The following is a 17,331-nucleotide window of genomic DNA, read 5'->3' on the forward strand; positions in this document are numbered from 1 at the left end:
GGGCCGGGGGGGTGGGGTGGGGGAAGAGGAATTCGTGAATTCATGCAGGGTTTCGACCCAAACATTGAGAATTCCTTTCCCCCTCAGATGCTGCTCAATCCGCTGAGTTCCTCCAGCACATTGTCTGTTACACCTCATATCTGGTGTTTCTTTGTTCAAGCAACACATATTACATGGCAATGCCGTAGAAGTGTTTAACATAATGAAAAGATGGAACAAATTTGACAAAAGGCCACTGTTTCATGTGTCATGGAAGAGGGGCTATCTATAGACAGTTAAATGTAAGAGATGTAACGCAGAAAGCAGAGGGAAGTTCACACAGAGATCAATGAGATTACAGAGTTCATTCCCTTGGTCAGTCCACGAAGCAAAGTCTATGTTGGCATTCAAATTTGGGTGGATGAAATGATGAACGGCAGGGAAAACAGTGTCTATTTGCTCACATGAAGTGTTAGCAAGAAGATGGGCTGACTAGGTGGAAAGGCCTCTTTCAATGTTGTCAGCTTTGTGTAATGTCACTGTGGTGAACCCAGCACGAAGTACTTCAGACACAGAGATCTGACAGTACTTTCTAAAATGCAGTTAATACATATTCAAACCATATTACCATCCAGAAGTAATTTTTCCCTGAGTTTGTTGTCAATGCCCTGGATCTGCTGTATTGATGTGCAGTTGAGAGCATACTACTATAGCGTCCTTATGTCATTGGCTCTAGTTCCTGAGGTTGAACGTTAGAGGTTCACTTTGCGTCTAAGCATGTTTCCCAGGGTAACAATGCTGAAGGAAAACCATGTTATCAAAGGCAGTGTGTTTCACTTGAGACGTTAGATCAAGGCTCTCTCTGTTTTCTTAAATGGATGTAAAATACATACATGACAGCAATGAAAGAGTACCGGGAAACTCATTTTTGTCAGAACAGGGTCTTCAACTCTCTTTCCACAGATGCTGCCTGACCTGCTGAGTGTATCCGGATTTTATGTTTTTATTTCAGGTTTCCAGCATCTGAGGTTTTTTTTTGATTCTCAACTTATCTTGGTCTCTTGGCCTCACAAAACAGATTAATTGGTCATTCACCTCATTGCTTTTAGTGAGACTTTGCTATTGGCAAATCAACTACTTACTAACTATGTCATGTCATGTTGAAAAATAATTCATTGGGCGTATCGAGATTAGGACATGAAAATTCTTATACAAATGCAAATTCTCCCTCCCTATAAACCTAGTATGCAGGATTCCATATTTTTCTGATAAATTCAATGTACAGCTGAAAATCAGAGGGAATTATTTTTTGGATTTTTTTCCTGATCTTTTGTACTTGCAAGATTTATCTCAGAGAGTCTGGAAATCATACTGAAAAGCCATGGATAAAAGCAGAGGGAAATTTCAGTGATGAGGGTCTCAGGCACGGTTTAAGGAGTTATATTTGTTTCATACTGTTTTTATCTTTGTTATTCTTCACTATTGCACACCATGTTTTATTTTTTATTGTTAAAATAACTCTTTGAAAGGTAGTGTGCTACAAATGCCCAAACTCTGACTCTCATACTGACAACTGTAAATATTTCAAGTCCTATTAAAATTCGATCTACCGACATGTTTGTCATAAATTTACCATCTCAATTACTAGAGTCGTAGAGTTGTACAGCATAGAAACACGCCCCTCAGCCCAACACGATTAAGAACATCCTCATGACGAGAGAGGTCAGTCCGGAGGAAGAGCTTCAAAGACTGGAATTTGATCAACATGGGCATTTATTGCAGAAGGAGAGGGAACAGACCTTAAAGTCCCTCCAAAACTATTGATCTGTGGAGATTTCACACAGTGAAGATTTAAATTTTGTCTTGTGATTAGTGCAAGTTGGTGTATTTTTGAAAAAAAATCTTACAACTGACTAAATCCTGTAAACTGATAGATATGGAGCGGGACGAAGGGAGAGAATCACATCCCTTAGATTAGACTGGACTTGGGCAGTGGCCAGGGACAGAAGGATATGGCCATGAATCAGGCAACCCAGGGCATAGTGATGCACGAGCCTCAACATATGAATATCAAAAAGGTGTGACGCTGGAAACCTAAAACAAAACCAGAAGATGCTCGAAATGTGCAGCGGGTTAGGTAGCAAATGTGGAAAGAGAAACAGAGTTAACTTTTCAGATCCAAGACCCTTCGTTAGATCTGCGTTGACTCCATGGGATTAATCTTCTGGAGCAGAGCCTTTGTGCATGTTAATGGTGATACTGCTATCTTTGTTGACATTCAGTTGTGCACAATCATGGATGAGGTTTAATTCTATGAATAACGTTAATCCTGCTAACTCTGCATCTATCTTATGAAGATAGTGGTAGATATTGTCCAATAATTTGACTTTGCATGAACTTATCATTTCCACACACCCGGGTTGTTTTGTCTAACTTTGGCACAACCACTATTGGCATGCCTCTCACTCTGGCCAGTATTTACAAACACACCATTTTGTTCTAGTCTATGCAGTTCCTTCTCAATTTATCTCTTCAAAGCATTGATTGGCTTTGCATCCAGCCATATGTAAATGTGCACATTGTATCCTGTTACGCCAGTGTAGCTGACTCTGACTTCGATATATGAACCTTTATAAAACACTGGTCTGGCCACAAATGGAGCATTGTGTTCAATTCTGGTTGCCTCACTATACGAAGAATGTGAGGGCATTACAGAGGGTCCTGAGAAGATTTACGAAAATGCTTCCCAGCATGAGAAACTACAGTTATCACGATAGATTAGAGAGGTTGTGACTGCTTTCTTTACAGAGAAGACTAACAGAAGATTTGATTGACATAAAATAATGTCTGGACATAATGGAGGCTGTTCCCACTGGTGGAAGGGTTGAGGACTCAAGGTGACAGGTGTAAAATTCTGGGGAAGAGATTTCAGAGTAACGTAAGGAATAAAACCTTTTTAGGCAGCTTCTGGTTGGAATCTGGAATGCACTGCCTGCAGATGTGGTGAAGGTAGGTTCTATTGCCACCTTCCAGAGGGAATTGTATACAGTGAAGTAAAATCTGCAAGGCTGCAGCGAAAGGGTTATAGTGTAGAACTTATTAATTGCTCTGGTAGATAGCCAGCATGGATAGTCTCTTTCTGCGCTGTAACCAGCCCTATGAATCAGCTCTGTGCACCTGAAGTGACTTAGCATCAGGTGTGCAATGGGACAATGATGTTCACTGGCCACTGCCCCTATTTGATTAATTCTGTGAGTACTTATTGTGAATGAGTTTGATCTAATAGCCATCATGGTGACGCTGTTTCATCACAACCAATGTTGGGAACTGTGTATCTCAGTGCACTTGATGTTTAGAAAAGAGAAGATAAGATTTCTTTATTTGTCACATGTACATGAAACACCCAGTGAAATGCATCTTTTGCATAGTGTTCTGGGGGCAGCCTGCAAGTGTCGCCACGCTTCCGGTGCCAACATAGCATGCCCACAACTTCCTAACCCGTACGTCTTCGTAATGTGGGAGGAAACCGGAGCACCCGGAGGAAACCCATGCAGACACAGGGAGAACGTACAAACTCCTTACAGACAGTGGCCAGAATTGAACCCGCATCACTGGCGCTGTAATAGCGTTACACTAACCACTACACTACCAGAAAGACACACAAAATGGGAAAGAATAGGTGATAAAGCATGACATAGGGCAGTCAGAACTGGCATAACCATGGTCTTCTTGAATGGTGAAGCAGGCTGGAAGGACCAGATGATCTGCCAGTTCTTATCACCCTTGTGACACAACTTCATCTCCGTTCTCAGCGCCCCTATTGCACTATCCTCCTGTAACGTATGATTTTAATTCTGCTGTCTTATCCAAGGTGTCAGCTGTGGCTCAATGCACAGTACTTCCTCTTGGTTCTGAGTCAGAGGTTCTGGGCTCAGGTCCCACGTTTGGAGTTTGAGCTCGTACTCCAGGCAGGCTGCAGTGAGTGAGGCCAGGCTGTGTAGAAAGGCATCCATTTGGATGACATTAAACTGAGGCCCTGTGTGCCCTCTGAGGCAGGCACAATAGATTCATGGCACTAGTGGAGCGCAGCTAACACCTTTTCCCAGGCCAACACTTATCCCTCAACCAACACGCCTCATGGTTCCATCCTGAACTCCAGTGCTGTCTGTGTGGAGTTTGCACATTTTCCCTGTGACTGCGTGGGTTTCCCCCGGGTGCTCAGGTTTCCTCCCACGTCCCAGAGATGTGTGTGTTAGTCAGTTAATTGGCTGCCGTAAGTCTCCCTGGTGTATCGGTGAGTGGTCGCATCTGGGGGGATTTGATGAGAATGTAGGGAGAATAAAATAGGTTTCATGTAGGATTAGTGTAAATGGGTGGTTGATGGTTAGTACAGACTCAATGGGCTGAAGGGCCTGTTCCATGCTGTGTGACTCTATTTTGTGATCTGTAAAAACAGATGATATTATTGACTACGTTGCTGCTTGTGAGATCTCACCGTGTGTGAATTGGCTGCTGATATTACACAGTGGCCATACTTTAAATGTCCTCATTTTGCTATGATTTAGGATCTCCTGTGTTGTATTAAAGTTCTTTCTTGTGGGTTCTGTTGCTCAAAATACCTCCAGGTATGCAAAATGTGGTGTGGCTAGGTTATCTCAAAGACTTGTCATAATCTTGAGTCTCGTGTGCCCTATTACTCGACACATACCTCTAATATTCCATGCAGTGAATAGTTGATCAATACAGCCAGCCTCCCCTGAGTTAGCTGACAGCCAGGTGTCAGTAAGCACAGTACAACTGGCTTCACTTTTTATTGTAAATGAATGGATCCCTGCAGTGACAGAGAGAATTTAAAATCTAAATCTCCAATCCAAAGGGGAATCCCTGCTTGTGTAGTGATTGATTAAACTTGCTCTGGCTCCAATTGTTGTTAATTTGTTAAATTATCCTTTGACTCCCCTGGGCTAGACTGCATTAGTGTACGTGCCTGAATTCTGTGGTCCTCCCTGCCCAAGGTGGTCTTCCATACAGAGGCAGAGTACTGCAGTGAAATCTGTGGGAATCAGGAGTGCTGACGGGGGTGGATGGGGCGGATGGTGGCAGGAGCAAGCTTCGTTCTCTGTGGGTTGGGAACCTGATGTTACACTCACTGCACAATGTGTACCACTTCTTTTTCTTCACAACGTTCTGAATAATGAATCTTAACTATTCATTGAGTCTTTGAGAATCACATGAGATGGAGGGAGGTCATTCTTCCCCTGTTACTAGCTTGTACTCTCCTGCTCTCCCTCCACAGTGAAACAGTTTCTCCTTCCAAGTACTAATCAGTAAGTCAAGATTTAATGTAATTTCTAATGTCTTGAAGATTGTCAATCTGCCTTAGATATTGATAGAACAATCAGGATTTTGGTTTTTGAACTTGTCCTAAAAGCAAAACGTTTTGCGCAGGGAGGAAAGATTCCAATCCGCTGGACGGCTCCCGAGGCCATCACATATCGCAAATTCTCCTCGGCCAGTGATGTGTGGAGTTATGGTGTGGTCATGTGGGAGGTCACTTCGTATGGAGAGAGGCCGTATTGGAACATGACAAACCGAGACGTGAGTACTGAGATCTGCTGCAGATGTGTTGAACTACAAGCACTTCATAGGAGCATCTTAGTTACCATTTAAACACTTAAAAAGCTGCTATACTACAATGAAAACAACCGAGATTTCAGCTACAGGTATAATCAACTTTGAAATCATGAGTGTATTACTGATTTTGGTTCTGATCATTGAAGTATTTTGTTTTTTTAACACACACACACACACACAAACACACATGCGCGCGCACACACACACACACACACACACACACACACACGTGCACACACACACGCGCGCGCGCACACACACACGCACACACGCACACGCACACACGCACACGTGCGCACGCGCACACACACGCACATGCGCGCGCACACACACGCGCGTGCACACACACACATGCGCACACACGCGCGCGCACACACACACACACGTGCGCGCGCACACACACACACACACACACACACGCACACACACACACAAAGAGCTGATACATTGTGAAGATGAAGAACATTTTTACTTGTACCTTACCTATAGAGAAAGCCCTTTGCCCTTTATACAGGACGCTTGGAATACAGGCCCTCCCCAGGTTACAAATGCCTGACTTACGGACACCCTGTGTATATGAACAGATGTCTGGGAGGCCGGCGGGATGAATGGGATGCAGGACTGCAGTCACCTTCTGCCGGGTGGGAACAGGGCACTTTCCCGCACTTCCTCTCCCTTTTCCTCCCCAAAGCTGTAACAATCAGGGGCTGGGTGGAGCCGAGCAGAGCCGGGAGCGCTGAGCAGACTCACTCACTGAGACAGTGAGGCCGGCTGGCGGCCACTCTTCCCGAGCTTGTCGCTCTCCCATTACGGCTGTTTCTGTGATCGCCTCCTGCACACTGTTGTTGTTCATTTCCAATTTATGAACAGTCTGAGTTATGAACAGTTCTCAGGAATGGAACCCTGTCGTAACCTGGCGACTGCCTGTTGGGGGTTTCTGTGGAGGGATTCAGAGTGACAGAAACCTGACTAGGAAGATAGGCTTTGAGAAGTGTCCAAAGTGTGGATGGTGTGGCTGGGGTTAGCAGGTGGATTTGCCAGGAAGAGGAAATGAGTCCCTGCCCCACAGCCATTTCATGCCTTGACAGATCTTCTCACAAGGGCAGGAGTTTAGAGTTATTGGCAGTGATGAGGAGGCTTGTGGCAGGAAGAGTCGTAGTCATTGAAAACTGCCGCATGGAAACAGGCCCTTCGGCCCACTGAGTCCGTGCCGACCATCAACCACTCATTTGCACCAATTTTACATAAATCCCATTTTTCATTCTCCCCACATTCCCATCAACTCTCCCCTGATTCTATCCCTCACCTACATACCAGGGGCAATTTACAGCAGCAAATTAACCTACCAACCTCCAGGTCTTTTGGGATGTGGGAGGAAACCGGAGCATTCAGGGGAAAGCCACGTCGTCACAACGAGCAGGTGCAAACTCCACGCAGACGGCCCCCGAGGTCAGGATTGAACCCAGGTCTCTACGAGCTACACCACTGTGCCGCCCACAGAGGGAGATGGAGTGCAGATAATGTGAAGTGGGCCAGGGGATGGGGTGCTGAAGATGAAGAGCAGGGAGACGAGCTGGGAGCAGAAAGGGAGACTGAACCAAGGAGGTTGGATGGGATCAGGTATCTCCGAGCTGGCGTTGGAAGGATTTAAGGTGGAAGGTTAACAACTGGGGATGAGATAGTTTGCTGAGATTGTGCTTTAGGTTAAGTATTTGTCATATGTAAAGTGTAAAAGTGCTGCCAATGTAAAATTCCACATGTTCAAGGAAAGCCCCTGAAAGAATTCACCAGTTTCAACTGCAATTGTGCAATTGAAAGTCAAAAAAAATCTGCAGATGTTGGAAATCTAAACTAAAAACAGGAAATGCTGAAAACACTCAGCAGGTCAAGCAACATCTGCGGAGAGAGAAGAAAAGTTAATGTTTCAGGTCAAAGAAATATTATCCTGAAGAAGGGTCCTGACCTGAAACATTGACCACCTGCTTTTCTCCACGGATACTGCCTGGCCTGCTGAGTTCCTCCAGCATCACTGTGTTTTTCGTCTAGATTCCAGCATCTGCGGTCCTTTGTTTCTCAAAGAAATATTAACTCTTGTCTCTCTTCCTACAAATACTGCTTGACTTGCTGAGTGTTCTGGCATTTTCTGTTTTAATTGATTGATTCCCTTCCACTACAATTACAGCAGCATTCAGTAAACACGTTGCAACGTGGGTTTTGTGCTGGTAATGTTGGTATGCAGCATGGTTAACACCCCGAGAGCTCGTCCATCAGATTGGGAGCAGAGGGGCCAGAGTCTTGGTGGGTCCAAATTTTCCAGGTCCTTGCTTCCTCAGGGTTCTTGTTTGGACTGGAACCTTTGTCGGCCCTGAAACACGGAGAGGGATTCAGCAGTCACCGTTCAAATCCTTCAGCTACAAAGCCTGTCTGATAGTAGCTTTCATGGGAGTAAGTGGCTGCCTTAATCACACTGCCAGTCACAATCCTTAAACCAGCTTAAAAACCTTAGCTCCATGCAGATGTAGGAATGAGCAAGATTGTAAATCTGGTTCCTACCCTGATGCTTAAAGACAACAGCTTGCAATTAAAACTTCTGTTGGAGGAGTAACTAAAAGCTTTGGATAAGGGGTGCCTAAAGGTAGAGATGTGGAAAGATTTAGGGAGGGAATTCTGGAGTGAAGGGACACAACACATGAAGGCACAACGGGCAATCGTGGGGCAAAGGGAGGGGTAGGGAGACTTACCAGAGAGCTGACGAGGTACCTTCAGCACTTGCTGCCGGTTCCATCTGGTTCTGACTCATTACTGCTGTGAACTTTTAAACCGCAGCAAGTCTCTTGTCAAATCCGTAACCTTGTCCAAACAAATATTATTAGTGTTGAATGATCAAATTTGGTGGGATAGACATAAATTACTTTGTTCTTGAATTTATCAATGCGTTCAGCAACTTCTTCCTGGCGGGATACTGAGTAAGAAACTCCAGTCTGATTTTCTTTGTCAAAATACAGAGAAATCCACAAGTTATATAAATACTGCTCTACAATTTGCTGCCAACTATGAGCCACATACACTCACCTCTGGCATTCAGCTATTTATTCTTAGAGTCATGAAGATGTACAACATGGGAACAGGCCCTTCAGCCCATGGGTCCGTGCTGACCATTAACCATCCATTTCCACCAATCCAACTCTAATACTACGTTATTCTCTCCATATTCCCATCAACTATCCCCAGATTCTGCCACTCACCTACACACTCAAGGCAATTTACAATGGCCTGTTAAACTCCCAACCCATGTGTCTTTGGGATGTGGGGAAATTCCACATGGACAGAGGAAGAACGTGCAAACCCCGCACAAACAGCACTGGAGGCAACAGCTCTACCAGATGCACCACAATGTCCCCTTGCTGATTACTGACATACTGATCCGAAATGCCAAAGCCCTGTCTGGTGACAAGATTCTGCGTGGTGAAATCCCATCAAAATAGTAAGCCTGAAAAAAACCCACCCAACAAAAACACTTTGACAGCTGATAAAGTTATGCCCCAGTTACAGTGACCAACTGATCTACTAACTTACATGTCTTTGGGATGAGTGAGGAAACCAAAGCAGCCAAAGGAAACTCATGTGCTGTCAAAACTGTGAAAAATTAAGGATATCTTTGTCTCCCTGCCATTCAGAAATGTTTAAAAATGATTAAAAGTCAATTAAATGGTTGAATCTAAACAAAATTTAGTGCGGAAGATATTCCATTGCCTTGGAATCACTGGCTGCCTGCTCATTGGATCTCCTGTTTCGTCCAGTGTCATCTGCCAAGAAGCCAGCACTCTGGCGGTCACAGTGGTATAGCTGCTGGAGCTGCTGCCTCACAGCTTCAGAGACCCGGCTTCAATCCTGACTTTGGCTGCTGTCTACGTGGAGTTTGCACATTCTCTCTGTGATCACATGGGTTTCCTCCATGTATCCTGGTTTCCTCCCATATCCCAAAGACGTGCAGGTTCATTGGCCACTATAAATTGTCCCATGTGTAGGTGAGTGGTAGAATTAAGGAGGAGTTGATGAGAATGTGGGGAGAATAAAATGGGATTAGCATAGGATTGGTGTAGGTGGATGCTTGATGGTTGATGCGGACTTGAGACAGGGTGCCATAGGGCTGCTTCTGTTCTCTGTCACTCTATGACTCTGATACTCAGATCCAACCCTCACCCAGCAGAGCAGCACATGTCCGTGCTCCACTCCTGGAGCCCCGCCGGAGGGTTAGGTGACATTTCACATTCAACACTGGGATGTTCTTTGGTTGTTCCAGGACATTTTTTTTATCTTCAGTTATCGGGATCTGGGCCTCAGTAGAAAGGCCAACATTTGTTGTCCATCCCTAATTACCCTGAGAAGGTCGCTTGCACAAGAGCAGTAGAAATAGGAATGGGGTGGGCCCTTCGAGTCTGCTCCTCCACATCCTCCAGGTTCACCATCAGCTGAGTGAAAATAAATAACTTCTCTTCATCTTAGTCCTAAATGGCCTACATCTTATTTTGAGATGGTAGCCCCTAGTACTATGCTTTTCAGCCTTTGGAAACATCCTCCCCTTTTCTACCCCGTTGAACCCTCTAAGAATTTGTATGTTTCAATAACATCACCTCTCACTCTCTTGAACTCTGGAGAATAGAAATCTAGCCAACTCAGTCTCTGAGCTGCTGCCCCAGGAAACAGTCTGATGAACGTTTGCTGTACTCCCTTGATGGAAAGGAGACGAGGTGTGCTCTCACCAAGACCCTCTATTATTTCTTATTCTCACACTCCTGCAATGAAAACATACGGTTTGTCTTTCCAAATTGCCACAGGCGCCTGCATGTTGGCTTTCAGTGACTTGTGGCATTTATTGCCTATTTATATTGCCCTTTAGAAGGTTTTGATGAGACACCTCTCAACCTACTGGAGTTCTGTAGTGAAGGAATGACCACAGTGCTGTTAGGGATAGTCTTCTACGAGTTAGATCTGGTGACAATGAAGGAATGGTAATTTATTTCCAAGTGAGGATGGTGTGTGTCTTGGAGGAGAACATGGAGATTATAGTCTTCCCATTAAATTTCTGCCTGTGAGCCTCTTCATCTGGCTGAGGTCATGAGTATTAGAAGATAAGAGGGAAAGGAAGAGGAGCAGAAGTAAGGCCTACAACCCATTGTGCTGGCTGGTAAAAATCCTGGTGAGTAACCAAATGCATTTTGTATATGGCACACAGCACAGCCATGGTCACCAGTGGTGGAGGGAATGAATGTTCAAAGTGGGGGATTGGGTGCTGATCAAATGGGCTGCTTTGTCCTGGATGATGTCAAGATTCTTGAGCATTAGACCTATGCTCATCCAGCCAAATGGAGAGTATTCCATCCTGCACCGAACTTGTGCCTTGTAGATATTAGAAACATTCTGGGGAGTCAGAAAGTGGGTCACTGGTCAGAGAATTCCCAGTGTCTGTGCTCCTCTTGTGACTGCAGTACTTATGTTGCTGGTCCAGTTAAGATTCTGGCCCAAGGATATTGATGGTGGGATATTGGTAAGTGATACTGAAACTCAATATAAAGAAAAGATAGTCATTGGGGATGGTCAGTGTGTGCCTTGTATGGTTTAAATATTACATGTTACAGATCATCACAGGCCTGAATGTTAGCCACAGTACATGTAGGCAAGGAATGTCTTATTACCTTAGAAGCTGTGAATGGAATTGAACCTGGTGCAATCAGCTTTAATGGAAGGATGGTCATTGATGAAGCAGCAGATGGTGGTGAAACCTTTGACATGACCCTGAACTTTATCTGTGATGCCTTGGTGTTGAGATGACGGACTGCAAGCAATCACAATCACATTGCAGAACGTGTGACTCTTGCCAGTGTTGTGTGCCCATGGTGCCCCTTGGATTCCATTTTACCTGGTGTCCTTGATGCCATATTTAGTCAAGTCCTCCTTTGCCACTGGCCTCATTGTAATGAGCCAATCAGTTCAATGTCTGAGGTGTCAGCTAAATCAGGCGGAATCACAGGCTCCAGTGCTGATGAGGTCCATTTACATTCATTACCTGTGTATCAGCGCAGGGCAAGGAAGCCGTTGGGTTCTTGCAATGTTGCAGAATAGGGTTAAGTTCAGTTCTGAGGGCTATTCCCCGATCACATACCTACTGGATGTTTAAGTCTTTGCAAGGCAAACAACGTCCTCTGTTTTCAGTTATTTTTCTCCCTTCTCTCTCTGAAGAGTAGGCCACAGCTATCAGCAGCAAGACTCTTCTCAAAGGGCACTTCCACTTAAAAGCTATACATGAGAAGTCACTGGACAAAATTCATGACCAGGAGGTTCTCACTAACTGAGGGACACTGAACAACAGCATCATACTCGTTCAACTCATCCAAATGAGTAAGAATTTGTATGAGTTGAACGAGTACCTTACCCGATTTTGAAACACTTAAAAACACCTGATGCCTCCAAGGAGAATCTTGGACATTTTGCATTCTGAGGACACTATGTAAATGCAAATCTTGCTGCTTTGAGACATCAGGAGAGTGCAGGAATCACAGCCGCACATATAAAGCAGCAAGTGTTGCTGGCGGTACAGTAACTTAATGACTAAATTACTGGACTAGTAATCCAGAGGCTCAGACTAATGATCTAATAATCCAAAGGTTCAGACTAATGATCTGGGCACATCAAATCCCACTACAGCCGTTGGTTTGCTTAGTTTCAGTCAATTAAATAAATTTGGAATACATTGCTAGCAGCAGTAATTTAGACAATGAAACTACGAAATAGTCATTATAAGCTTGACCTTATCTGCTCTGCATCATATGTGACGCCTGACCCAGAGGAATGCGGTTGATTGTGAGATGGCCAGTACCCAGTTTCGTGTTGAGTATCCTCATGGTGACAAGAGGTTTCCCTTTTCTCTCACTGCCACACTTTGAACCATGAATGTGTTTTTATAGCAAACCTTATCATGGTGATGGGTTTGACTCTGGATTTACGCTAAATGGTATGCAAGTGATGCTGCCTGCTTCCAAGGCTTTGATTTGCTTTCTCTGGTTTTCTTGTGTTAAAGAGTAGCAGAAGTCCCGGAGGGACCGGTCACTGTCTAGTGGATCCTTTCTGCTGCTTCATTGCTCCTCCCTATCAGGGACATGCTGAAGTCAAGGAGGCTTTGGATTTCATCTTATGCTGTAATATGGCCTTGGCCTAGACTAATGGAACATGCAGTTTGCATCTTCAGCTGAGAGATGAACTTAAAATCTTTACAGTCTGTGCTTAGGCTCTGCTTATAATGCAGGACATGTCAAAGTCTTTCCTCAGAGTGGAAGTTTTCATTCTCTTAGTTTGCAAGATGTTTATTCTTCAGACATAGAACTGAGAGTCAGTTGTCTCTCTCCCAGGTTTGCGTTACAATCAAAAATGTTCAAAGATTGGAATGATGGACCGATTGTAATCATTGTGATGGACTTTAACAGGTCCAGAAAATATCCTGACTGCAGTGATGACAACGGTGCCCCAGAACTAGCTGTGCCTCCAGTCAAGCTGTATCAATAGAGCTATTAATGGTATCTACTCAACAATGTGGAGAAGTAGATGATCCACAGAAACCTAATTTGCATCAAACCCTGCCAAAAGCCAACTATACTATATTATAGAGTCATGGAGCCTATGGAAACAGCATGGAAACAGGTCCTTTGGACCAACTTGTCCATGCCAACTTGTTGCCCAGATAGCTAGTCCCATCTGCCCACGTTTGGCCCATGAAACCTCTCCTATCCATGTACTAATCTAGATGACTTTTAAACATTGTTAGTGTGCCTGCCTCACCCGCTATTGCTGACAGTTCATTCCAAATTATTTTAAATTCTTGGATGACATGGGAGTCCAACAGTTAGTGCTGTTTCTCAAACCCAGGAAGTCAGGTTTGATCCTGACCTTGGATGCTGTGTGGGGTTTGCAGGTTCACCCCTTGCCTGCATGGGTTTACCACAAGTGCACAGAGGGGCATGCTAGTAGGTAAATTTGCTGCTGTAAATTAGCCCTTAGTGTAGATCAATGGCAAAAAGAATCAGAAGGAAATTGTTGGGCATGGAAGGGAGACTATGAGCAGAGATATGAGGAAATAAGAAGAGGGGAACTGGATTGATGGGATTGCTGACATGGACCAAACATTCGTAATGGCCTCTTCTGTTAGTATAATAAGTGCATTAAAATTGATGGAAATCCTGTCAGTTGTGCAGTGCTGACCAATGATCTACTCACTGTTGTTCAGATGGGATACCCTCAGGAACATTCAGCTCCACACCGCCATCACCAAAGGGAGACTAAAGAGCTGGATTGCATAGGTAGAAGTTACTCCTACAACACAACATTGGCTGAGTGTCAGATTAAGCAGACCTAGTAAAGCCATAATTATTGAGGATCAGGAAGAAAGCTGTCTTGCAGCTAGAGTCAGACTCAGAAAGAAAGACGTTGTTGGTAGGCAAACATCTGAGTCCAGAACATCACAGTTGGCATTCTTTAGAGACACATCTGGGCCCAACCATCTTCACTGCCACACCTTCCTTCATTATGTTGGAAGTCAGGATGTTTGCTGATGACTGCACATTGTTCTGTTCCATTCACAATGCCTAAGTAATGAAGCAGCCAGTGCTTGCATGCATTAAGATCAGGTCAACATTTAAACTAGGGCCAATGAATAGCAAGTAACATCAACACAGATGAGTACAATAACCATCTTCAACAACAGCACATTTAACCACCACCACTTAACATTCAAAGGCATTCCCATTGGCAAATTCCACCACATGGATCAGCCACACAAATCCTGTGATTACAGAGGATAAATATTCTGAGGTGACGGATGTCCCCAGTGTCCCAAACCCTCCCCAACACCAACAAGGTATAACTCAGGAGTGCAATGACAAACTCCAGGCTCTGCCAATGGCAACATTATCTCCAGAATTAATAAAAAAATAAAACTTTTATAATATTCACTCAATGTAAAAATTCAGATAAATCCTGTTAATAGTGAGAAATACAATGAGGGGGTGACAAAACAATGACATCTATGCAAAGGGTTTCAGAAAAGAAGTTTGGAGGAGATATTAAAATCAGCACAGAAGCTACTCTTCTGTTTTATTAAAAGAAAGTTTGTTCAGGAGTTACTCGGACTTCTTGAAAAATAAGACGTAATGGTTGGGAGCATATGTTTAATTAATAGCTTTGCTTCGGCATTCATAGGAGAAGTAGTTCTACTGATTAGCCCAAGGGAACTAATGCCCTAACCTCCTATTGCCATTCAACCACATGATCATCACTGAGTGTCTCACCACCAACAGGCTGGGAGTCACTATTGACTTGAAATTGAACCGGACCAGCCACGACAATACTCGGGCTCAGAGACTGGGTGTGGCATTGAGGAACCGACTCACCTCCTGACACCCTTGTGCCTTTCCGCCACGTCAAAGGTACATGCCAAGAGTGTGATGAAATACTCTCCAGTTACACTCCGCAAACTTAATACCATCCAGGACAGGGGCCCGTTTCAATGGCACAACATCCACCACCGACACTTTTATTTCCTCCACACTGCAGTGTGTAACATCCACAAAACACATTGCAGTCACTTGCTCAGGCTACTCTGACAGCAGTTCTCAAACCTGTAACCTCCATCATGAAGTCTACGAAGGTACTTAAATGAACTTACAGACTGCATTTGATAATGTTAACAAATTATCGGTCAGCTAAAGCTGAAGCTCATGAAACAGATTATCTCACAAAAAATAATCACAGAAGCCTATGGAACACATGCCTTTCTAACTGGATGAGTGGAATAAAAGAAGTGAGACAAAGCCCGAGCTACAGTAAATCAGATCTGCTGTACGGTGAGCAATGCTCACACTTACCCAGATACGGGTCTTGGTGCAAGTGTAGCACAGGGTCTACAGGACGATACCTGGATTCTTAAGTTTCAATCATGCAGGAACATTACACCAACTATATCAGATTTGATAGGATATGCCACAGAGTATCAGGCTGTTCGGCCCTTCCACTCCATGTCAGCATTAATGCTCCTCTCGAAACTCCTCCTGCCTTTACTCAGCGTGATCCTCCACTCCCTTTCTCTTCGCATGCTGCTGCAGCCTCCTCTGAAATGCATCCATACTGTCTGCTTCAACCACTCCCTGTGGTAGCAAGTTCCTCATTCTCACCACTCTTTCTTCCTAATTCCCTCCTTGATTTCTTGATGGCATCTTACGTTGATCGCCTCTGGTTATGTTCTTCCCCACAAATGGAATCTTTATCTCTGTATCTCTGTCAAGACCTCACATTATTTTAAAGACCTCTGATAGATCATACCTCAGCCTTCTTTCTTCAAGAGAAAAGAGATTCTTTCCTGATGCTTTTGGAGCCTTTTATTAATCACACTATCCTTGTAAGTTTTCCCTGCACCTTCTCAAGTGCCCCTCTCTCCTTTATATAACAAGATGGTAAGAACCTTCCATAGCATTTGAACTGTGGTTGGCATATTAATGCAAAAGCAAAGTACTGCAGATGCTGGAAATCTGAAATAAAAGCAGAGAAACACTCAGTAAGTCAGGCAGCATCTGCTCTGCAACTCCAGCCTTCTATATAACTATGGAGTCATATTTGTACCTTGCATTGCACAAAATCCTTTGCCAAACCCACTGACTTTCACAGTTTTGCACACAATCTCAAATGTGAAATTCTGTGTGTTCAGCAACTTCACTCGAATTCTATCATCAATCAAACCACAAACCTACTTGCAGCTTGTGGTCTAAGAAGGCACCAAGGCAGCAGTACTATAATGTACTCACTGACAATCTCTCCTGACCTCTGACTCCTTGTTCCAGATTCATAGTGCACTACAATTTCTGGAAGTTTTGGGATTAAAATGACCCTATAATTTTCATTCTGCTTTGCTAAACATTTGCACACCTTTCCATAGCATGAAAAGATTTACTAATATTGTGTATTTTTCAGAACTCATGTCAGAATCAGAATCAGGTTTATTATCACATGCTGTGAAATCTGTTGTGTTGTGGCAGTTGAAGAGAGAAGAATACCTTTCTTGAGCTCACGTGTAACATTGTTTTGTTGAGGTTCATTCCCACCATCAGCAACCACTTCCACCATGTTATTTGTTGGATAAACAAGTCCATCTTTTCTGTTTGTGAACTGAATGTCTGACACACCCGGTCCAGTGCACCACAGCTTCCAAGGTAACCACCTCCTCTCTGGCAGCCTCCTTGTCTTGTTCCAATAAAATAAGATTAGATCAGATAAGGTATTTATTTATTAGTCACATGTACATTGAAACACACAGTGAAATACGTCCTTTTGCATTACTGAGAATGTGCTGGGGGCAGCCCGCAGGTGTCGCCACACTTCTGGCGCCAACATAGCACGCCCACAGCTCCTGACCCATACATCTTTGGAATGTGGGAGGAAACCGGGGCATCCGGAGGAAACCCACGCAGACACGGGGAGAACGTACAAACTCCTTACAGGCAGCGGCGGGAATTGAGCCCAGGTCGCTGGCGCTGTAATAGCATTACACTAACCGCGTTTAAGACTGTTCTGCAATATATTGCTATTACTCCTGTGCTTTTTATCAGTTCGGCATTGTTTCTTGCAATGCAAATGTTACTGTGAACGTGAAATAATCTTGAGTGAGGTCAAAGATAG

The 17,331-nt window shown here is 44.1% G+C and overlaps 1 protein-coding gene across 3 annotated transcripts in view; it reads left to right on the plus strand.

Moving 5' to 3' along the window:
• epha8 (eph receptor A8) overlaps positions 1 to 17,331 on the plus strand; it is a 306,232-nt gene that overhangs the window by 260,795 nt on the left and 28,106 nt on the right. For 2 of the 3 annotated variants that reach the window (XM_052039035.1, XM_052039032.1), the window contains one exon: positions 5,428 to 5,577. In XM_052039035.1, the coding sequence (XP_051894995.1) occupies positions 5,428 to 5,577 (150 nt within the window). Of the gene's footprint in view, positions 1 to 4,994; positions 5,013 to 5,427; positions 5,578 to 17,331 lie in introns of all 3 variants that reach the window. The other variant, XM_052039034.1, reaches the window with a different exon arrangement.

Source organism: Pristis pectinata, chromosome 26 (assembly GCF_009764475.1).
Source record: "Pristis pectinata isolate sPriPec2 chromosome 26, sPriPec2.1.pri, whole genome shotgun sequence".
In the NCBI taxonomy this organism is placed as follows: domain Eukaryota; kingdom Metazoa; phylum Chordata; class Chondrichthyes; order Rhinopristiformes; family Pristidae; genus Pristis; species Pristis pectinata.